This window comes from Penicillium griseofulvum (genome assembly GCF_001561935.1).
Source record: "Penicillium griseofulvum strain PG3 chromosome Unknown contig_95, whole genome shotgun sequence".
Taxonomy (NCBI): Eukaryota; Fungi; Ascomycota; class Eurotiomycetes; order Eurotiales; family Aspergillaceae; genus Penicillium; species Penicillium griseofulvum.
Genome location: NW_024467454.1, coordinates 963,190 through 986,504, shown reverse-complemented (window position 1 = coordinate 986,504; position 23,315 = coordinate 963,190). Strand labels below are relative to the sequence as shown.

The window sequence follows — 23,315 nt, the reverse complement described above, 5'->3', positions numbered from 1 at the left end:
GATTTCGGAGACTTAGAATATATCTAGCAATGCTGGGTGATGTTAGTTGAACACATTCAGATACTGAATTAATGCCAAGACAACGCTCAGCAAGAAATATCATCCGAGTCTCTTCAGATTTCTGTTCTTTGCTCAATCACACACCTATGGGCCGATGTCTTCTTCCACTCCGACGTATCAGGGGGATGAAGTCCATGGCCCGACGGAATTATTGACCCGACATGTCATGAAAGCTCTTGTGAGGTTTATCGTCATCAAGACCTGGCATAAGATATTCCTTTGAATCTGCATTGTAGCCAGAGACCAGGGAATGAGCTTGAAAATACATACCTCTCGTGATAGAGAGAAAAGGAGTGGACCCGATGAGCGCGTCGCTGTTGCATCTTCTCAAGCGATAGGAGGTCGTTGTTGGCGTTGACTGGCAGGGTTGTATCGATTCAACATCAAGCAGTGCCTAGACGCGACTTTCTCGGGCAGGCTGGCATCGATACTGATAGCTGCCCCGGTCAGTCAACAACAACCTTTTATCGCATGAGATGATGCAAGAGCATAAGTGGCACTGTTAGATGGTGATTGGGGACTCCGGAGGTAGTCATAACTGTAGGTATGTAGTTTTTGGGAAATCGCACGCGTAGCTTGGTGAGCAGATGTCGCGTTATGCAGTGAGAATGTTTACCGCCTTACTTAGTTCCCGCATAATTAGGACCGCAGCACGTGATAGCCAGCGTTGTTCCACCGATGAACGCATTGGCTTGCATATACATTTTGTTGGTAAAAGCTCATGCCTGCCCCGGTCGGCTACTTGTGATGGTCAGTACACCTAGTATCCATAATGGCTCCCCCAACATCCAAATGGTGGCAAGAGCTTGACGATTCCGACCTCGACTACGGATTCGATTCTGACGAACTGGATACTAGATATAACAAACTTGATCGACACACCTCCCACGAAAATCAAAACGAACCGAGAAACACTCAGAAGATAGACCATAAGGGTGTGATTGGAAGCATGTCTTCTTGGCTCCAACGTCAGGCTGGTTCCTCTCACGGACAGCTTGCGACAGCGGCTGTTGTATCGGGCGCAGCTGTCGCAGGTGCCATCCTTGGGTATCAGTCATACAAGCGCAAGGAAGCTGTTCATGATCTGAAAGCTTCTATCCCAAGCTTAGATGATTTGCACCCCGCAGAAATGGTGAGATACGCCGGCGAAGCTACGCATCCAGTTCCTAGCAACAGGACAAAAAGAACTGATTTGGAGAACCTATAGCTCACCGATTTTGGCGCTGCCTCGAATGGAGTACCTCTGAGCAAAGAAGATGAGCGCGGTGCAGCTTTGGCTCGCAGAGCGCAACGGGGTGATTACGATGATGGTGTGTGACCTTTCTATGACCTGCTTTCAAGATCCTATCTGACTTGGCCTGTCTCGCTTTGGTAGACTTGATTCTTGAACAGCTTGCCCGCAACCGTGTATTCCTCGGCGATGAAGGCCTTGCCAAGCTTCGATCATCATTCATTGTCGTTGTCGGCTGTGGTGGCGTCGGTTCGCATGCCGCTGCCTCACTGGCCCGATCGGGCGTGTCTAAAATCCGTCTTATCGATTTTGATCAAGTCACTCTATCATCGTTGAACCGACACGCCCTTGCGACATTGGCTGATGTTGGCACACCGAAGGTCCATTGCATCCGGAGGCGATTGGAACAAATCGCACCGTGGGTTATGTTCGATTGTCGGAATGAGCTCTATGGAAAGTCCGTGTCTGAGGATCTCCTCGGCCCGTGGACTCTGACACATGACGGAGAGGGCCGACGACCAGATTTCGTGTTGGATTGTATTGATAACATTACGTCCAAGGTAGAGTTGCTACACTACTGCCACTCGAATTCCTTGCCTGTGATTTCGTCGATGGGCGCAGGATGCAAGTCGGACCCGACTCGCGTTGTGGTCGGCGACATTTCGCTTAGCACTGATGATCCTTTGTCCCGTTCTACACGCCGCAAGCTGAAGCTTCTCGGTGTTTCGTCTGGCGTTGCGGCCGTCTTCTCGACAGAGAAACCGGGCCCGGGCAAAGCTACCCTACTTCCTCTTCCCGAGGATGAATTCAACAAAGGTCAAGTTGGTGAGCTTGGAGTTCTGCCTGACTTCCGAGCCCGCATCCTCCCAGTACTAGGGACCATGCCTGCAGTATTTGGTTACACGATAGCCAATCACGTTATCTGCACTATTACTGGTTACCCGCTTGACTACAACATGGGTGCCAAGGGCCGCGAGAAACTATACGATACCATCTTGAGTTCTCTGCTAGGCTTGCATGAACGAATGAGTAGACAAGTTACCGGTCAAGATACCCAGGGGCTACGCGTCCCACTCAGCAAGGATGATATTGCATTCGTGGTGGAGGAGGTATACCGGGGGAAGAGCGTGATCAGTGGCTTATCTACCCGACTGGCTCTCGTTCCCTGGCAAACTCCTGCTCACGGATGGAATATGGATCTGAGCCTTGAGAAAGAAGGACAAAAGTCCATCCCGATCAACATCAGTGACCTGGTTTGCATGACCAAGGAGGAAGCACTTCACCACGAGAAAGAGGTATTTAAGGGTGGCAAGAAGGTGGAAGAGGTATATGATGAGACTGTTCTCCAGCGTGTAAGCCTGCGAAAACGGGAAGCAGAGGAGTATGATCAGTACCGGGGGTAGTGTAAAAATATAATAAACGAAAAGAATAAAAGTTGAGTTTGAAGCATCAAAGGCATAAAAGAAGATAACTAAAGAGCGGGTCAAAGGGGTATACGTCAGAGCGAGAGATAACCTTTTTTTTCTGCCTGAATTTTCTTTATATTGACCTACACCTCAGTTTTACCAAATAAATGCACATATGAAATACACACCCTAATTCAAGGATATAGAGCCCAACTCGGGCGCAGGAGGATGGCATCTCACGACTCCCATTCGCGCGACTTCAAGTCCAACAGCGCAGAGACCGACTTCCAACCGACCACAACCCACCATCCCTCCTACTCAAATCAATTTACACCTTCCCGCCCACTGATTGATTCTGCAAGAAACGGATGGCAATCTAGAGCCGCCCATGAAGGTCCGCAGCGTTCCAGCCCCGCGGATGACATCAAATCCCAGGGATGGGCCCAAATGGCTCTCTCGGTAGTTTCCGCGCCGCGGTTCCGGCGCTGTGTACTAATCTACGTCGCGATATTCACATGTGCATGGATCGGTTGGCGAATGCTACTTTCTCCGCGACTGCAAGAGCAAAGCTCGCGTTTGCATTCACACGATCCGACACCTGAAACAGAGGCAGATGGGTTGTTCGGGACGAATTTGCCCCCTCAGTTTGACGCCTTGGTTCATATGCATACGCTGGACCCAGACTTGGTGCCTGGGAATGTAGCCGGGGATGTAGCAAAGTCTAGTCGGAAGCGGCTAGTTATTGTGGGCGATGTGCATGGCTGTAAAGAAGAGTGTAAGACATGTCCCCTCAACCAGGGGAATTATCAGAATTAACAAACCTACAGTGGAGCGACTTCTTGAGAAAGTCTCCTTCAACCAAAAAGGCGGCGATCATCTTATCTTTGTCGGTGATATCATCAACAAAGGACCAGACAGTACAGGAGTCGTGGACTTAGCTCGGCAGTATTCGGCATCTAGTGTCCGTGGAAACCACGAAGATCGAATTCTGCTTCTTCGACAGGAGATGGTGAAGACAAAAACTCTCTCGGCCCCCGATGACGACGAGGAATCTCGTTTCTCATCTAGAGAACTTAGCGAGCGCGCTCTTGCGCGCTCTTTGAGCGACGAGCAGGTCAAGTGGCTGGAAAACTGTCCGGTGATTCTGAATATCGGTCAAGTCTCAGGCATGGGCCAGGTGGTTGTCGTTCATGCGGGACTAGTACCGGGCGTCGAGCTTGAGAATCAAGACCCTTCTAGCGTGATGACTATGCGGACCATCGATTTAGATACGCATGTACCCAGTCCGAAAAAGAAGGGCATGAATTGGGCTAAAGTATGGACTGTCCATCTATGCCATTCCTCTTATCTTGTCGTCATACTGATATTCTTTCAATCTAGATGTTTGATAAGCATCAGTCCAAACTATACTCGAGCCTCGAGACTTCAACTGAAGATCCTCTTGCGAGCACGATGACTGTCGTCTATGGCCACGATGCTTCTACCTCGCTTTCTATCCGCACATTCACCAAGGGTCTTGACTCGGGTTGTGTGAAGGGGGAAAAACTCACGGCTTTGGTTATAGAGGACGGCGGAAAACAAAGTATTGTACAGGTGTCGTGTCATGACCATCTCAAGGAATGACAGTTCTTCATGGTTGCTTTGAGTCCAGTTTCATAGGGAATGTATTATTGTGGGATGGTGACCATTGCATGGTACACATTGGCATGTGCGGATCACCATCGCGAAGTATGTATGGCCAAATCCAATAAATTCCAGAAATTGCATCTCAGAACTTGCTTGATCCATGTTGTAGTCAGAAACGAATCCTAATGGCAGTGTCACCAACAACCGCTGGGCCAAATGCCCGCCCATCTATTTATACATACTGGACAGTGTATTTCTCATATGAAGTAAAAATAGAAAAGAGCTACCCTCTTGGCTTCACCTTGGGCATTAAAACCTAACTAGTAATTAGATACAAGTCACAGTATCAGTGGTTGGAACCCATGGGATGAACTACAATCTAGCCCATGTTTATTCCAACAACTCACAGGATTTCACTACTGACTACTGACGGGGTGATCCAGTGGGATGGATCAGAGTCTGTTTACCGATTGAACATGGATGTGAGCTGGGCAGAACTCTAGAACCTACTGTACGAGGGACTAATCCAGGGGTAAATATCACTAAAGACCCGAGGGCCGAGATCCCATGCGTCACAGATCTATTAGAAATATCTATTCCAAGAGAATGACAGTATGTACAAGTGGCATTGTTGTATACAGGGTTCTCTATTCAGATTCGGATCCGGATTCTTGATCCTCGGAGAGGATCTCAGGATCAGGGAAAACAAAATCACCATCAGCGCGCCAAACGGCAGGTGGAGAAAAGTCTTCATACCAAAGACCGCCCAAAGCATTAGTGTGAACGAGTCCGAAACGGAAATACTCCAACTCGTGGGGATAAGTACGAGACCAAGTGAAATCCGGCAAATGCTTGCCATCCTTAGGTCGGAAGACCTGGAAGCGCTCGACGTCGTTGACCAAGACGGTGAGGCCATCGGCATGGGGCTCGAGATCCGGGAACGAGAAGACGAGATTGTTTGCATCCGTGATGGAAGGAGGGTATATCTTTGGTGGAACGGTACCGAGTTTGGCACCATCAAGGAGAGCGGCTGGAGTTTGGAGGATCGAATCGAAGCCCCAGCGGGCGATGCCGTTTATAAAAAGACCAATAAGGATACCTGAGTATAGGAGACTGGGTCGCGTTTGCATAGTTGTGCCAGGTAGGAAGAGAAGAGAGAGAATATAGTGGTGGATACGTAGGTTCATCTTAGGAACAGCGACAAGGATGAGAACGACTGCAACGAGGATGCCGTAGATTTTTATCGTAGGGAAGAAACGGCCCTCGCGACGGAAACAGTGTGCTTGACCAAAGGCGATTGCGATCAAAGAGCCAAGTAAAATGATGAGAGCTGTGAGAGCACCCGGTTGTTGTTGGATATCGTGGGGCGTGAGGCGAGAGATTGGAATGCGATCAAATGTGTCTGTATTCAGGGCGCCAACCCAGCAGCCGCCTAGCCACAGAACAGTCTTGTCCCAGTGTGCATCCAAATTTTTGAGTGTGTGCCGGACGCAAAAGTAATATAGCACGAATCCCACAAATGCACCAGGCAGGAATCTACCGAGTGCAATTGAGACAAGGTCATAATAGCTCCCCATCGAGGGTGGATCGGACGCCATGGCGACTTGGAACCAGACAATGAAATAGATCATGGAATAGAACGCCGGCGCCGATGTCACGACCAATGACAAGATGGTGGTCCAGATCAATGTGAAGGCGAAGAGCGACCAGCGCGCATCGGAACACTTGATCGGTTTTGTCTCGGTCGAGTCTGGGGATGACGCTTCACTACTGAGTCGGAATGACATCGGGAAGCTCGAGAGAAACTCGATACTTTCAATTCCATGCTGCACGGTAGAATGGAAGTTTTTCTGCTCGCCAGTCCGGTGCAGGATGCCACATCCGCCTCTCGCGTCATCAATTAGACCTGCATGCAGTGCCGACGCGCAAATTGACGAATCACCGCGGTAAATGCCGCTGGTATGACCATCCACCTTAAATGGCTTACCTCCCACGACTAACGGTCGGTAATTGAGCTCCTGGTCACCAACAACATACGGCTCCAATAGAATCGCCGCTGCACAGCCAGAAGGACATCGGAACGCAAAGGATTGGTCTTCGAATGGACGACAAGCATCACCATTCATTCCACAATTCGTGGCATTGCTCCTAGATAGATAGGTCAGGTTTACAAGGTCGGATCTGATTAGGGATAAAAATAGAAACACACCATAAGCGATTGTGACACGACAGCTTGACGGGCTGTCCATACCCCGGAACATCTTGGCCCGCGACAGAAGCTTTCAACCATGCAAAGAAAACGACAATCCAAAAGACTAAACCACCAAAAAGGAGCGCAATCTTTGAATTCCTGTGCGGAAATTTCTGATCTATCAGACGCGCCGGCGCAGCCTGTAAATGAGCGAACCAAGGGTTAATATGATAGACATGCGCCGGCGTCGGGCCACGGAGCCATGCGCAGAATCCGGAGGGCGTACAAGAAAACGGCGGATCTCGCTCGAATTTCTCCGACCGAGCCTCCATGGGTAATTCCGAGGGCAGAAGAGGCACGTCGCCTAATTCTAAGTCGAAACTTAGTTCATCACTGTCGCGTTCTTCATCCTTGTACCGCGACCCGATCTCCTGTAAGGGATACTCGGAGGTCGACTCTGGTGAGGGCGATCGCGCACTTGCCCCGGCAGAGTCCGGTCGCGACTGCATTTTTATATACAAATAGTTTACCTGAGCTCCGGAGCTCTCAGGGGGAAGTGGTGGAATTCCTCATTTTCATCGACCCTGACCTCGTTGGAATTTCTTGGCTTTTAGTCATCCGGATTGATGTCCCGGACCAAATCCGGACCTCATCTCTCTCAGAGTTGATATTAACAGAAGCAACATAAGTCTACTAACCTACAGTTCTTCTTCAAAAACCTGCACCCTTCAAAGATGTGACACTACTTCACCAGCAGAATACTAGTTATTTGAGACCAACCTCAGGAGGGCGCCGGTACCCTATCCAAGTGAAAACACTCGCGGATGTGATACATTCTTGTAGCCCGGCACTTAAGTAACATACTTTCATTCGCCTTGCCTTGGTCTTGATCACAGCGCATCCACGAATTGGGAGGTATATGCATTTCAATATAACACAGTTGCTCGTTGCCCAGTAGCTACGAAGCCGAAGATGAACCGCCGAAAATGTTTACAATTTCCAATCAAAGCTGCTTTACAAAGTTGACGGAGGGTTAAGGTCTTTTATTCTTACATAGATCAATGACTTGTGTTACTGTGAGTCAAAAAGTAGCTAAATGCTTCTAGAGTTCCAAAGAACATAAGTTATATTGAAACATATTGCGAAGATACAATGACTGAAATATAATAAGGATATGACTCTTTTTGCCTATATTTCGCCTTTTCTGGAAAAGAAACAGAGGAAATCAACGTAGGAATAGACAATGAGAACTTACCGAGGTTGTAAACTAGGTCTTCTATAAAGACCCATAGTGCTAGGATCTGGAGGGGACTCAGGTTCAGAATCCGACACGAACTCATCGACCGGTCGTGGGGGCAATGCAGGGGTATAAGGACCAGGAACCGGCCGGTTATAAGCCAAATAAGTGTCGACGGGGGGAGGAAGACGAGGCCGCACCGGAATTCGAGAATGCATACGAGCGAAACTAGCCGGACGAGGGATCCGAAGAGCATTCACATATGGCCGCGGGGCAGAATCCTCAGCCTGGGAAATCGTAGGAGGGAACGGGACAACTAAATCCCAGAGAAATGACTGAGTCTCGAGGTTGCGGGCGACTTCAGCAGGGGCCCTGTGGCGCATAAACTCACTAGTCAGCATGTTCAAAGTGTCAGCGGTATAGATGCAGGCCCAATCAAACTCGGACATAGGGTTCTGTCCGGGACGGTCGATCAGAACGGTGAAAAATCCAGCAGGTACAACACCCACAAGCTCATTTGTCGGGGAATCAATGGCCATCATCTGGCCGGCTCGCTTAAGTTGTTCCAATGACCTATGAAGCTGACCTACCCTACCGTCGAGTTCGTTCTCGAGCGATAAGCCATTGTGTAGGATGTCGTCAATGAGCTGCTGGCATTTGGCTTGGAATCCGTTGCGTGTAGTCTGAAAGAGTCGGGACGATGTGGTATCTAGCATAACCGACATGACTTCTCACCGATGCCAGAAGACCGAAGCTGTAGTGAAATAGATTGTGATGGGTTGTGGCAACGATGGTCAGGGAAAACGAACACTATTCGAAAGTCAGTAAGAGTTGATTTGTCGATACTGTTCCAGCTTGATAGATCGATGGAATAGTGTATAACGGTTCGACACAGCCTATTTATACCAGTTCTATGCCATAACTCGGAGAATGGCGAGGTTGTTACTGGGAATGAAAAGCAAGAGGCGAACAAAGTCATCAAGAAGACAACAAAGACGAAAAAGGGAACATATAAAACAAGGGGACCTGGGAATAATGGCCTTGTTGGCGATTCTTTGTCACTCAAGCCGGGTACCAGAAACTAGGCAATGGTGTAGGTGTAACAAAGAATTTGAGAGCTATTTAAGCAACGTGCATAGCTGCTGTTACTTAAAGATGCAGACAACAATGTCCAAAGAAACTATATGTATTGAGTATAGATGCCAAAAAGGAGTATCATTATAGCAAGATCAAGAGTGAAATTGCAAAGAAGACACCAAAATATTAGTCCGCCAAGGGTATCAACGTAAGTCGTAATTCGTTGTAGCGCGAGAAGAAAAGGATAGAACAAAAGGCATGAATACCACAAAAGGACTGATGTCACAAAGGGCGATGCACATACTCGGTCGTACACGACGGAGTACTGCTGATGGCTGCTATGCAGCGACTTGATAAGCCGATGCAATCATCTAGACAGCGGAACGACGACCCCAGCGGCGGCGGCGACTGTTCGAATGTCAGTATCAATCAATCAAGACCGTGTTATTAGAAGGTATGCATTGATCACTTACACCCCATCGGTAGTATTGTTATCGCGTTTGCGGAAGGTAAACCAGATCCCCTAAAGGCCTATTAGTACTTATTCATACGCGGATTGGATAATCTCATCACATACCACGATAGCAGAAACAAGCCAGACAATAGCAGAAAGGAAGCTGAAGGCCTCGGCTGCCTTCCACCGGCCACAAATCCGATCCCCTCTAAACCGCCAGGACCAGATACTGCCACAGTCCAACTGGCGGAGGGTGTCGACGAGCACACCGAACGCAGCGAACCAAGCAAGGGAAATGATTATGTCCACTAAATTCCAGTAAGCATTGGTCTATATTCACCAGAGAGTATACCATGCACATACTAGGCCAGGAGAAGAATCCGGACGAGAATGGGATCAGCCATATGAGACCCAGCAATATCGATAACCCGGCGATTACCTCAGTATAGATCCATCGGGACTGAGGCCACCAGTCAACATCTACACCGCTGTGGTTAAGTTGGGCAAGGTAGTGTCCAATAACACCTGCAACGACCTAAAAGAAGAGTCAGATGTGGTTTATAAATTGGTATAGATCAGGGTTATTCACAGCTGCAAAGGCAATCTCCGCAATGCGGAGGATGATGGACGCGAGGCGTGAAATGACGGGCATTATGAGGATATACTCAAATCAGAGAGCTGTTCCTTAATAAATCAGAATATGAAGGACGTGGTTGTATAAGGAGATGTGTGTTAATCTTATGCGAGAGGATGTGGCGTGGGATGGGGAACATGGACTGGGGAAACAAGAAGCTATATAACATGTCAGGTCGCACAGACAGGCAAATCCCAAGAGGGACAGTGTATCTTCAAAGCAAGGGCCAAATGTGAAAACCCAATAATAAAAAAAAGGCAAAAATCAATTATACAGAACCCAAAATAAAGCACAGCTTGCATTAGGGCCAATAGAGTAACTCCAAGCCCACTGATGTCAGATCAATTCCAAGTACAGCGAGTTCTTTCGAACAAGCCGAGGTCACTATTGGTCAAAGTATACAGTAAACACAACGTGCCCAACGCATTTTCTAGGCTTGGGTGGGTAAAAGATCGTCTTCTTGTGGCAGACTGACCGCTGATGTGGACTGTGTGGCTGAATGCTCCTCAACAATTGATCGGAGCAAGGAGTGGGCCTACGGGTTGTCAGGATTAGGTGGGTACGTAGTATGTGGACAGGTACTGCCTAGTCCTGGAAGTATTTTGATAGCACTGTTGCCTTGATCTTATTATCCCTGTCCCCATACCCAGTCTCCCCATGTTAGAAAATATCCCGGGATGTGCTGGCGTGGAATACGGGATCTTCTGTGCTGGATTGTGATATACTTCAGTGGCTTGCTTTTTGAGTGGGTTGACTGCCGATCCCATCGACTATTGGCGATAGCTCTGATTGTTATCCAGAATTGGGTTGGGTTTTAGGGCGATCATTAGTGCTGTTTGACAGCTGTTGTTTTCTAGACTTATTGCCGAGCTACCGTTGACAGGGAAGATCCGGTTTAGAGATTTAGAGAGGCCTTCCCTTTCACTATAAACACGACACTGACATCATGTTAGAAAGTCATCTGATCCTTGCTCTTCAGCCCTATGACGTGGGGCCATGAGACTTGACAAGCTTGATTTTATTTTTTGTACTTCTAATAATCATGCTGTAACTATCCTTCATGTTGATTAATAAATTCAAAATCACTAACAGTTCACGTCGGAGTGGAAATATAGCAGAATTAGGCAGACATAACAAAACATCGAAAAGTACTCCGTACTCCGCACATGGATGCAGGAAGAGCTCAGAATCATGCAGGCGATGCAAAGTTTACAATCTGAGCTAACATACTCCGTAGTGGGCCGTTGATGCTATGAATAGTAACGGCCGCAAGAGGTTATAGCCACTTTGGCAAAAGCCAAGAGACAAGTGAAATAATGCTGCCTACTTCCGTACAAGGTCCTGGAAAAAAAATTATATACGCCGATGCACAATGACCTTCTATTCGCAACACCTGAATCACAAAGTAAAATCTCGATTTTATGATAGTTCCGTCAAGGCAAGAACGCTATGTATTCTTTCGATCCAAGTGCCATGCCATCACATCGCGGAATATCCCCTTGGAACCACTCTCGATGGTATCACCATGGCATGGAATTAAACGATCGAAGTCCCACTGATCAATCCTTCTCATAGACTCAGTGAATGCAGCCCGGTCTTGCGACGAGAGAATATACCATGCAAACCGTCTGTGCCAAGTAGCCGGCGGCTTGGTGGACAACAGTGGCATAATAAGCCTTGTAAAGAAATTAGTTCCCGACGCTTCGGGGGTCTTTGAATACTGCTCCTTAGCAGGCAGATTAAAGATCAAATCCGCCTCGATGAGAGTGCGTGTGGGCTTATGCAAAAACACCAACTCGCGCGACCCATGGCCATACACGTATTCGCTCTCAAACTCAGAATCAAACTCCTTTGATATAGAGCGCGGCAGTTGATCGTCCTTCTTGAATATGTGCTCGAATGGGGTGTCCTGGAATTCCGGGTTCGATTGCCGCTTCTCATAGAGACCCTCCGGGGCTAGAATCTCTGCTTGCGGGTATGCCTTCTTCCATGGGGTGAGGTGGAGGTGGTGTTCAATATCTGGTGCCGTGATGTATTTCACGTTTCCGCCGAGAGATTCGACTGTCTCGCGGACTTCGGGTGTTAGGCTGACGGGTGAGAATACTGCGAGGGAACCGGTGGCAAGCTTAACTGTCGCATGCAAGAAGAGTTAGCACTAGATGTTGTATAATGCCCCCGTGAGCTTGACATGACTGCCCGTCATGTCCTGTCTCCCGTGGTGATGTGCGCCTGGTGGGTGGGTTCTGTAAGGGTCAGCACTCACCCAGTGTCCCTCGCCCGCCGAACTGCAGGCGTCCGAATCGAGCGAATGGCAGACTCATGGTCACAATTTCTGGCGTCACATGGCGAATTACCATGGTCGCAGAAGGGTTGATCGGAAAGAGCTGTGGCATTTTGGCGCCTTTCTTTCTTTTTTCTTTTTTTGTACTTTTAAGTTCCAGAGCTGCTGTCCCTGGCGGAGATGTCTTGGTCAATGTGTGTTGGAGCTGCAGATATTGTAAAGCTCACAGCGATAGACTAGAGAAAAATTCAATAGTAAAATAGTTGACTGAAGAGAGTTAGGAAGTCTAACGGACAAGCAAGTGGCCAGACAATGACGTAGGCATATCTGCTCCACTTTGGAGACCGGTGGACCTCCCGAGGTCGGGTGCTTTGTTAAAAGTGACTATGTACATATGTAGTTTTGTTATCATTTTAGAAATTTTACAATTATGTCTTTTAGGCGTACTCTTGATTATGATTTATGTCATAGAATACAACTCGCATAGTTATTCACATAAAGCTAACTTATTGACCAATGCAGCCAAATGATCAAGGGGTATCTTGTAAAACACACATCGACTCGTTGATTCGTGCCTTTGAAAGAAGCTTAGGCATACCAACTCGTGCCAGTCTCTTGCTGTTTCTCTTCGCGGTGGGGGATAATGGACTCCTCAATATTGAAGACATCGATAATTTCGTGCCATGTTTCGTGGTCCAAGCTAAAAACCGCCTGATGTTTTTGCACGCCCTTCTTTTGGGCTTCACTTGGGGCGAATGGCGCAGCGGCATCTGTGAAACTATTAGTGCTTTATCAACCAGTCATGTTGAAGAAAACTCACGCAAGGTCGGCAAGTCACGACTATCTACTGCTACACCCACTGTGCCATCTCGCACGAGGAAACTCACGTAGAACAAGTTTTCCACGCTTTGCCCGAAAGACTTCGGGTTGATACAGAAGCTAAACAAGGGGATGCCCCCGTCGTCTGCCACCCCGTTCTTGTCCATGATCTCTTGCGCCTTCTCTGGGGTAAGATTTTCTTGAACACTAAGCTCTCGCTCGGCATCTTCCTGACATTTATTCTGCCGATTGGCAAGCAGCTTGTTGATCTCCGAACAGATCTGGGTCAGATTCGAGCTTTCCTGCTGGCCAAGATCCCGCTGTTCCATTTCTCGGGGTGCCACGGCTTGCGACGGGTCAATACGATCTTGCGCTCTTCGCTGTGTCATTTGCCGCGTACGCTTCTGTACTGACAGCGGCCCCAGCAACCACCCCGACACGGCCGGGCGTGCATTGCTAGGAAAGCAGGCCGATCGGCCAAGTGTATCCCAATTCATCGCATCGCCATCATCTTCGTCGCTGGCATCGGGGTCCCTTTGACTTCGACCAGCGCGCCCTCGGCGCGCTTGTGTCCCGTTTGTTGCCGTCGCATTGTTTGGGCCGCGACGCATGAACGATATACACTTGGAGACAAACTCGTCTACATCGATACCGGCAGACGTGTCGCCCAAAGCAAGCTGGGTAGCTTTCTTTTGCGTTAGGTCGGCGGTGTTGACGAGGATGCGCGAATCGAGCGTAGCGTCGGCAGTTTGCTTCACTTTGGCGTAGAATTGATTGGCTTGTTCGACAATGTTGAGGATGCCATGATTTCCAGGTTGCATGAGCTCGCCTCGGGTGTCTTTGTGAAACATATTAGAATACCATCACTCGAGTTTTGAGTCCAGACAAATCAGTATACCGTTTAGTTCTCTACCCAGATCTCTAAGTCCTCTCCGCACACTTCTCCGTTCTTCGGGATCCTGATCAGGGTCATAGTATCGTGTGTCGCTGCCGGTTCGTTGAGATGATGCTTGCGACTGCGCAGATCGGGCAGATCGGGCAGACTGAGTAGACCGGCCAGACTGGGTATTTGAGGGGCGATCAGCCAGTCGCGGTCTTTTACCATGTGCACGGGGCGGTGGCATCGCGGCAGTTCTTTTGTTAATACCCTGATGCCGATTTTCCTTATCTGAAGTAGATGCTTCGAGTGAAGATGGTGATGATGGAACTGCGGTGTTTGCTTCGTCCAGGTGTGTGTGAATGTGACGTGCCATACTCGATCAGCGCTAGATGGAGTTGGAACAAAGAAAATTCAACAAAGAAAAAAGGGGCAACTAATTAGGTGCAACAAGACACAGTATTCCAATTTAGACAAAGAAGATACCTCGAAGTACACTAGGCCTTGAAAAAAAAAGATGTGCGGCTACATTTAATGATCGCGAACGCTTTGTCGCGTCGCGTACACCTTGCACGTGATCCCCCGCGTCGGTTGCTTATCGGCCATGACGCAGCGACCTGTTGCTTTCTCCATACGGGGAACAAAGATGGAAGCCTTCACCTTTGCCGTGACCACTCAAGTGGACATTCCTATACGCATTAAGATGTACGTTCTCCATTTATGGTAATTGAGGGGTTTCACATGCTGACGCAGCCACAGTGGCTCGTTGGAGGGGAAACAGAAGCCGATCCCATATACAGTTATTCATGAGAATGCCGAGCTGCGACATATTGCCTCCGTCCAAGACCCCACGTCTGATCTTTACGTGACCGCTCAGATATGGTCGGAGTCGAAGCCACTAGGCGTGCCAATGAAGACCAAATACAAGGCCTTCAAGACCGCTCGAGTATGGAACGAATGGCTAGAGATGCCCATGTCCATCAAGGATACCGAACGTAATGCTCAGCTGGCAATCACCATCGTTGATATGTCTCCACTAGCTGCTGATAGGATTACGCACATTCCATTCGGTGGAACTACAATCACCTTGTTTGACGAAGACGGGAAATTGAGGATGGGCAGACAAAAGTGCAAAGTTTATTTACACAAGGACGCGGATGGTTCGGCTACAACCAGTACTCCATCTATTCCACCACCTAGGCGTCGTAAACCGAATACCCGCGATCCTTCACAGCAGTCACCCGAAGAGGCGGAACTGGAACGGCTTGAACTCTTGATAAAGAAGCACGAAATGGGCGAGATACCACGTGTTGATTGGATGGATCAATTGCTTTTTCGTGAGCTGGAGAAACTGAAGTTAAACGCAGACGAAGCGGCCCAAAGGCGTGCCCTCGAACTTGACGCAGCCCTGCAAAAGCGTCCGAAAGACGAAGATCAGGATGATAGTTCTGATGAAGAGAGCCTCGAAGATGAGTATTTCGACCTTTACGTTGAATTTCCTCGGTTTGATCATCCCGTTGTGTGGGCCGATCACGAGTATCCTCCTCCGCCCATTTCCTCTTGGCCCCAAAATGCACCTCCCCACCCCAATGCGACGCTCAAGCCAGTTCCGGAGGTACATTTTGGACCTGGGATTTCACATGCCGATCCCCATAATATCATCCAAATTTACGACCCGGAGGTTGGCCAAATCGGAAACCCGTGTGAGGACAAGCATCGGCGTTTAATCCGAAGCCATCGGACCGGCATCATGGATCGTGATCTGAAGCCCAACCCAAAGATCAGGGATGATCTCAATATGATTATCTCCTACGAACCGACGCAAGACCTCACTGCCGAAGAGAAGGATCTCGTGTGGCGTTTCAGGTATCATCTCACACGTGAGAAGAAGGCATTGACAAAATTTGTCAAATCAGTCAACTGGCGGGACGTCGGAGAATCGCGGCAAGCGGTTGAAATGTTCCCTAAATGGACAGAAATTGATGTCGATGATGCTCTGGAGATTCTAGGTCCTACGTTTGATAATCCTGCTGTCCGTTCTTATGCCGTGGAAACACTGCGGAAGGCAGACGACGAGGAGTTGCTCCTATATCTTCTTCAATTGGTGCAGGCTCTGAAATATGATGCAACCCCGGATAACGAACCTGATGCGGCTCCGCAGGAATCCTCGCTTGCACATTTTTTGATCTCGCGTGCGGCTAATAACTTCAAACTTGGCAACTACCTACACTGGTATCTCATGGTCGAATTTGATGACGCTGACGCAATTCAGCGTCGGCTGTTTGCGCGAGTCGAATACTACTTCATGATTGAACTCGAGAAACTTCATCCTGAGCATAGAAAAACACTATTGCATCAAGGTGAAATGGTGGCTGTGTTGTCCAAAATAGCCAAGGATGTACGCTTCGCGCGTGAAAACAGAGTCGGCAAGATTGAGATGCTGAAAAAATATCTCCGCGATCCTGATAACGACCTGATCAACATAGATCCACCGCTGCCCTTACCTTTGAATCCTGATGTTTCAGTCATTGGTTTATATCCGGAGGAGTCGAACGTGTTCAAGTCCACTCTTTCCCCTTTGCTTATCACATTCAAGACTTCTGAAGGCCGTCGCTATCCGATGCTGTTCAAAGTCGGTGATGATCTTCGCCAGGACCAGTTGGTTATCCAGATCATCATATTGATGGATCGCCTTTTGCAGAAGGAGAATCTTGATCTAAAACTGACCCCTTATCGAATTCTTGCCACCAGTGCAACCGCTGGCGCGGTGCAGTTCATTCCCTCAATTTCTCTCTCCGCAGCTTCTGCCAAGTACAAATCCATCCTCGCCTATCTACAAGCCAATAACCCAGATGACACTGAGCCGCTCGGTGTCCGCAAAGAAACAATGGATACATACATCAAATCATGTGCCGGATACTGCGTCATCACGTACCTCCTCGGTGTTGGCGATCGACATCTTGAAAATCTGCTTCTAGCGCCAGATGGTCACTTCTTCCACGCCGACTTTGGCTTCATCCTCGGTCGTGATCCAAAACCATTTGCACCGATGATGAAACTTTGTAAGGAAATGGTTGAAGGCATGGGCGGTACAACTTCGCCCCATTATCTGCAATTCAAGCAGTACTGCTACACTGCCTACACCACACTTCGCAAATCCGCCAATCTAATTCTTAACCTCTTCAGCTTGATGGTGGATGCCAATATCCCTGATATTCGAGTGGAGCCTGACAAAGCCGTCTTGAAAGTGAAGGAGCGCTTCCATCTTGAAATGACCGAGGAAGAAGCCATCCGTCACTTTGAGCAACTTATCGCAGACAGTGTCAACGCTATCTTCGGAGTTGTGATTGATCGCTTGCACGATTTTGTGCAGGGCTGGCGGGCATAAGCTATATGTATTCTCCCAAAGAGTTTCACGCTCATCTTGCATACGCTTAGTCTTTTTTGTTTCGAACCGCAGGTATTCGGGCGTTTGGAGACATAATGTCATGGGATGGTGATCTTGCTTCTGTTTTCATGACCCTCGGCGCAATATGATGGATTTATAAAAGCCAGGATACCCAACCTAGACTATTTTGTCTGGGTAGCAATAATTTGTTGGAACTTACATGCAATGCCCCTACCGGTGCCACCAAACCAGGCTCCTACTTGCTGTATACTATAGATCTATCTGGTATCCAGGCCAAGCCCTGAAAGACTACAGAGTAATTGACATCCAGGGACTACCAATCAGATGAATGAGAAGTTCGGACTTCTCCATTGGCATTATATATATCTGTTAAGAGCTATGTATATAGGGCTGGTTTAATTTAACTCAGATCTAGTCTTGCGATGTTCTCTCTGTTCTTTTTCCTGGACATGCATTATCTGGTACTCGGCATTGCGCGCATTCAATGCACTGTCATGTGATCTCAGTCATGGGGTTTCATTGTATCCCTTGGTCACTCTCGTTGGTCCCCGGTTACCCATATTTGCCAGGGTGACCTCGGCCCTAGGGGTTCGATCGCGAACTAAGAATAGCAACATAATACCAAGCGCTTTCCTTCCTGGTTTGAGTGTCGCAGATAGGACTATCATGAATTGCAAACTGCAATCTTTTGGATCTTGACTGTGCTTGATACTGTGGCCCTGTAGCTGATTATGGGATTAAAAATTATACATCAAGGTAAGATGAATGTCTTGGCGTGGTCCGTGGATAATTCTAGAGCTGATTTTATTTTTAAAACCCTCGGGAGCCAATAGATGGCTATAGAAAGACAGGTATGTTATGGATACTATATCTTTTATTTTAAAGCACGGGTCTAAAAGGTTCGAATGCAACCGTGGAAGACTTGATGACTCCCAAGGTTTACCCCAAAGTTCCCACCCGACATTTAGGCTCCCACCCGTGGGCCGAGCCTTGGAACCTTGTTTGGCCCCACCACCAATCATGCCGTTGTCCTTCCAAACCATGCGAACTACGTCCGGTTCAAGAGAAGTGGGTCATTTTATTTTTCTTTATTTTTCATTTCATTTCATCTCATTTCATCTCATTTCATCTCATCTCATCTCATTTCATTTCATCTCATCTCATCTCATCTCATTTCATTTCATCTCATCTCATCTCATTTCATTTTTTATTTATTATTTTTTTGTATTTTAAATATAAAATACTTAATTTTTTGGTTTTTCTATGTGGATCTGTAGAAACCTGACATTTCCATTTAGGAAGAGTAGGGGGAAGCGGAAGAATCCCCCCGGAGGCAAGGAAAGGGGGTGGAACCAATGGGAAGAAATTGGTACATCGTCATTCATATTTTTTATATTTGATGTATTGAACTTATTTTATTTGAATTTACCTTTGTACGGAGTACTCAAAGTGTGTACTCAAAGGAAACATATTGTCCGAATTCTTAAGGAAGAAGGGAAATTGATATGAATCAGATCAGATTTCTTAGAAAAGAAATAGAAAGTTTTTTTAATTCGACAGATCCCCCAGATCCAAAGAGAAAACAAAAAAAAAAAAAACATAAGACCCACGGTCCTGAACATCGGGCCCGGGGCGGGGACCGGGGAACGGCATTAGGGCTAGTAGACGCTAGATGTTTTTATGAAGATCGATTATCCCAGATATCTTTTACGCCTCATTTCAAATCATTTTAATTAAATTTTTCTTCTTTTACTTTTCTTACTGTAAAATCATATTGTCATACTCTCTCCACCCAGGTTGCCTTCCTTTCCAAAATTTTATACACGTTGAGCGTCTGAGCACCTTTTTGAAGACCCCTCAGTCCTGGTACGTCTTTTTTTTTTACCGTACATGAAAAAGTAATTGTGGCTGTGGCGTTCATCGAAATTTGATAGGTGCCAAATCGGTTCTATGTACGGAGTATGTAGAGCTCACCAAGGTACATAGCCCCGCAAGAATTGAAAGAAACAAAAATTGTCTCTTGATTATTTGACTGTTCTAGTTAATGGTCAACGGTTGTACCACATTTTCGATGGCATTTCAGTCGTGATTTGTAGATCTAATATGCCGGTAATGGTTCAATAACCATTTTTACTATTTATAGTATACAAACTAGATGTGCTCAGGAGTAATAATGATCGAGTTATTACCTATGTAGGTACCTAAGCGATCTATCTGAATTGAAATAGCTGTGATTCTAGAATAATTAATACTATACGGAGTACGGAGTAGTAAGAAGCACAGATCAACAAATATGCGGCCGGGGTATAGCGCAGATCATCGAAATAGTATGTGGCTGGGTCGGGAGGTAAGTCTAGAAGTGACAGTCTAGAAGTGAGTCGAGAAGTGAGTCTAGAAGTGATGAGAAGAAAAAGTTCCGGGGCTGTTCCGGGGCTGTTCCGGGGCTGTACTTTTTACTATGCTTCTTTAGGGGTCCCGGATTTCTCATGCTTGGTTCCGGACAATGACGCAAAATTGTCCTTCACGGGTATGTTATGCTGTACATATCAGAAATTGGAGCTGAAATTTACCCAAAAATCATTGATAATATAAATAGGCTTGGCGGGTACAGATATATTCCCGAGTGGGGGAATTCACAATAGAAGATTGTATTACCATTTTAAGGGATCACCCTATTTCTTGCACCGAACACGTAATTCCAAATGAAAGAAAATAAAAGTCAAGAAAAAGCATAAAAAAACAAGCGGGTCGGTTCGTACTCGGATGATTGGCCGGGCTCCAGATCTCAACGTTGCAATTTGTTTAGACAATCACTTCAATTAATGTACGGAGTAAATAATATAAATCCCGAAGATCCACCAACCCACTCCCGTTGACTTCTCCACAATTCATCGGATCACGACGTAATGCTACCTAGGTATTGGACAACGCACGACTACCCATTCGGAAGTCACTCCGTACACTGACTGCGGATAACATCTCGTGTTTGTACCGCCTTCTTGTAAAGGTATACCGCCCAATTTTTACACATCTTGATTAGAGGAATCTCAATTTGTTGGCAGAATATTGCTCTCAGGGGTGCCAGCGCTTTTGCGGTGTGACCGTCGATGTCACATATTGATCCATACATATGTGATGGGCTCTCCTTTGGACCAATAACAATCGCCATTCCAAAACTTCCATCACCCACTGACTGGGCCTCAACCTGAACCTATTTCCTGGTACCTTTTTTTCAGATGTCAGGAACAATCACCCTTGGTGATATACTACACCCGTGCGATTTACACCCGTGCGATTTACAGATCTTATCAACCGCTTTCGCTTCTTCTGTTCATGCCTGGGTGAAGCTCCTGACATAGAATATAAATAATCCCAGCTTTCCCCTCTTCAGCAGCATGAAGATACTCACACCCAACCCAGACCCCTTCAATCAACACTTATTTCTTCTCCATTCTGACTTTTATATATCTTGCCGTCGATAGGTGACCATGGCGCAGCGGTCAGCCACCACCGTCATGGATGATTCGAGTCTAGACCTTCTCCTCGGGCTCGGGTGGACCACATCTGATTCCATTTATCCCCAACCTTGGCTTGCTAGTTGGCCCCCCGCAGTCGCGGAGGCATCTACCGCCCCTACAGATCAATCTACGTACAATCCATACAAGGAATCCTTGGCCCCGCCTGGTGAACGTTTCACGCCGCCATCTCCGTCGACCCATCGCCGGCCAAATGAGCACACCCCGCAGCATTATCCTGTCAACAGAAACAATCCTCGATCCCTGGCTGCAGCGTTTGACGGCTCCGTGGATCACAACACTCGTACTGCCCCTTTCGTGGCTTCCACGTTTGGACAAGCACTACCTTGGCAGGAGCCTCCCCTCCTAAACGTCATTGCCCCAGGAGGCACGAGCAATGGCTTAATAGACAACGAAAGGCCCCATAGCAATGACCACGGGTGTGAGCCAGAGTAAGCTATCCCCAGTTTCCAACAAGAAAAGAGAGGTGCCGGCTTGCTGAGAATATTCAACTATTTTAGTAACACATCCACGAGTCTCCGTTGTGATTGGCCGGGATGCACATCCCGTCGCACGTTCACGGTTAGGGGGTCACTGACGCGCCATCGTCGTGAACAGCATACTGCTCGACAGTCAATCGTTTGCCCAATTGTCGGATGCGGGAAGACATATTCCCGGAAATCCCATATGGCCGACCACCAGCTGAAGGTTCACGGAATACGGGCTTCAGGTTAATGAACATGGTGTTTGGGTTTGGAATTGGAGTATTGGGGCATATGTTAGATATAGAACTTAGGTAGGTTTGCATAGGTATGCTAGTTGGCGCTGTAATTAGGGTTTTCTAAGGGTAAGGCTTTAGCGATAAGGCTTGGGGTTCCTTTTTCAGTAGTATGAGTATAGGATGTCTGAATGTTTGCATGATAAGATATATGGGAGACTGTATACAATGTATTAAATTTTTATTTTTGCGAAACAAATTAGAATGCTCACCAATTTTTCAGCCTATTGTGTCGATCAAATTCATTTACTACTACCCTCTATATATAAATTGATAGACGACAACAATCTCTCTTACAACAAGAGCCTGCGTTGCCATTATTGTAATAAAACTAATAATACAACTCTGCCATCTATAAGACTGTCCAATCGTGCTGTTGGAACCATGTATGTTGTTGCAATTATGTATATCGGTTTATGCGCGGCCCTTCACCGCCCGCCCTTCCGCCTTGAACATTTTGACGGGTTTTTCGTTGCCTTCCGCGGCCAAGCTATTTTATTCCTTTGATTATACAGTCCCTCGAGATAGATCGTCCACCACTTCGATTAAGATGAATCGAATTTCACCGGATTGAACAACACTCCCAATTTAAAGAGCTTCAATGGCCCAATTTGTTCCGCGCAGTGTATTCCCCCATTATGGGGCTATTCCAAGGTCCTATTTCTTAGGACACCACAGGGCTGGTCTGACTAAGATGAAGAGCATGCTCTCAACTATCGACTATGTTGTCGAATGTCGTGACTACCGAGCCCCTGTGACCTCGATAAACCCCATGTTCGAGGAAGCTTTGGGCAAGATGCGACGACTGGTCGTCTACACCAAGAGAGATCTGGGAAGCGTTCCCAAATCATCTGCCCAGAAGACAGTAAGTATTTTTCTCTGCCATGGAGTCAGATAACAGATTATTATTTGATATAAACTAACACAGTTGCAGATAGAACGCAAGTTGCAAAGTTTTGATCCAAAGAGCGCCGTGTTTTTCACCAGCTCATCCGACCGCCAAGATGTCAGCCAGATAATCAAACACCTTCGAAACGATGCCGAAGCTCCCGATAAGTTAGTAGGCTGTCGAGTGTTAGTTGTTGGAATGCCTAATGTTGGCAAGTCAACACTGATCAACAACCTGCGTAACTCAGGCACGGGCAAAGCCAAGGCTATGAAAACCGGACAGCAGCCCGGTATCACACGCAAGATAGCCACGCAGGTGAAAATAATTGACCGCGAGAACGGGTCACATGTCTACGTCTTGGACACGCCGGGAGTGTTCATGCCGTATGTCGCGGACGCGGAGAACATGCTCAAGTTGGCTCTCTGTGGATGTGTCAAGGATAATGTCATTTCAACGATCACTCTCGCCGACTACTTGTTGTATCATATAAATCAGCAAGATCCGACAGTCTACAAACGCTGGTCTGAACCGACGAATGACGTGGTTCCGTTGATTGAAAGCTTTGCGCGCCAGACAGGTTTGCTCGCAAAAGGCGGGGTGCCAATGATGGATGGAGCTGCGCTTCTTTTTATACAGAAGTGGAGGCAGGGAGAATTAGGTCGATTCCTGATAGACGACTTAGAAGCAGAGCAACAAAAACGGGAAGACCCTACGCAAACACCACGCATGAGCATGACGCAGGCCTTGAAAGTGGAAAGGACGACTCGAAGGAACAAACCGGATGCACCTAGTGAACTGTAACATACTGTACATATAATGAGTCTGCCTCAT

General features: G+C 47.4%; 8 protein-coding genes across 8 annotated transcripts; 3 read left to right on the top strand and 5 right to left on the bottom strand.

Moving 5' to 3' along the window:
- Positions 1-832: 832 nt before the first annotated feature.
- PGRI_058760 (Molybdenum cofactor biosynthesis, MoeB) lies at positions 833-4,320 on the top strand (the record flags this gene model as incomplete). Its single annotated transcript, XM_040793589.1, has 6 exons — positions 833-1,192; positions 1,268-1,370; positions 1,436-2,690; positions 2,904-3,472; positions 3,525-4,012; positions 4,078-4,320. The coding sequence occupies 6 exons, from the start codon at positions 833-835 to the stop codon at positions 4,318-4,320; spliced, it is 3,018 nt and encodes a 1,005-aa protein (XP_040648444.1).
- Positions 4,321-4,970: 650 nt separating this feature from the next.
- PGRI_058750 (LCCL domain-containing protein) lies at positions 4,971-7,023 on the bottom strand (the record flags this gene model as incomplete). Its single annotated transcript, XM_040793588.1, has 2 exons — positions 4,971-6,471; positions 6,533-7,023. 2 exons carry the CDS (start codon positions 7,021-7,023, stop codon positions 4,971-4,973), a joined length of 1,992 nt encoding a protein of 663 aa, XP_040648443.1.
- Positions 7,024-7,765: 742 nt separating this feature from the next.
- Positions 7,766-8,476, bottom strand: PGRI_058740 (uncharacterized protein; the record flags this gene model as incomplete). The annotated part of the gene is made up of 1 exon (XM_040793587.1): positions 7,766-8,476. The coding sequence occupies one exon, from the start codon at positions 8,474-8,476 to the stop codon at positions 7,766-7,768; it is 711 nt and encodes a 236-aa protein (XP_040648442.1).
- Positions 8,477-9,199: 723 nt separating this feature from the next.
- On the bottom strand, positions 9,200-9,934 carry PGRI_058730 (MARVEL domain-containing protein; the record flags this gene model as incomplete). Its single annotated transcript, XM_040793586.1, has 5 exons — positions 9,200-9,236; positions 9,302-9,351; positions 9,406-9,590; positions 9,646-9,817; positions 9,872-9,934. 5 exons carry the CDS (start codon positions 9,932-9,934, stop codon positions 9,200-9,202), a joined length of 507 nt encoding a protein of 168 aa, XP_040648441.1.
- A 1,429-nt stretch (positions 9,935-11,363) lies between these two features.
- PGRI_058720 (uncharacterized protein) lies at positions 11,364-12,273 on the bottom strand (the record flags this gene model as incomplete). Its single annotated transcript, XM_040793585.1, has 2 exons — positions 11,364-12,046; positions 12,180-12,273. 2 exons carry the CDS (start codon positions 12,271-12,273, stop codon positions 11,364-11,366), a joined length of 777 nt encoding a protein of 258 aa, XP_040648440.1.
- A 512-nt stretch (positions 12,274-12,785) lies between these two features.
- PGRI_058710 (non-structural maintenance of chromosomes element 4 family protein) lies at positions 12,786-14,269 on the bottom strand (the record flags this gene model as incomplete). Its single annotated transcript, XM_040793584.1, has 3 exons — positions 12,786-12,967; positions 13,018-13,854; positions 13,915-14,269. 3 exons carry the CDS (start codon positions 14,267-14,269, stop codon positions 12,786-12,788), a joined length of 1,374 nt encoding a protein of 457 aa, XP_040648439.1.
- A 270-nt stretch (positions 14,270-14,539) lies between these two features.
- On the top strand, positions 14,540-17,281 carry PGRI_058700 (phosphatidylinositol 3-kinase VPS34; the record flags this gene model as incomplete). The annotated part of the gene is made up of 2 exons (XM_040793583.1): positions 14,540-14,598; positions 14,653-17,281. 2 exons carry the CDS (start codon positions 14,540-14,542, stop codon positions 17,279-17,281), a joined length of 2,688 nt encoding a protein of 895 aa, XP_040648438.1.
- Positions 17,282-22,289: 5,008 nt separating this feature from the next.
- PGRI_058690 (putative GTPase MTG1) lies at positions 22,290-23,285 on the top strand (the record flags this gene model as incomplete). The annotated part of the gene is made up of 2 exons (XM_040793582.1): positions 22,290-22,460; positions 22,530-23,285. The coding sequence occupies 2 exons, from the start codon at positions 22,290-22,292 to the stop codon at positions 23,283-23,285; spliced, it is 927 nt and encodes a 308-aa protein (XP_040648437.1).
- Between the last annotated feature and the right edge of the window lie 30 nt (positions 23,286-23,315).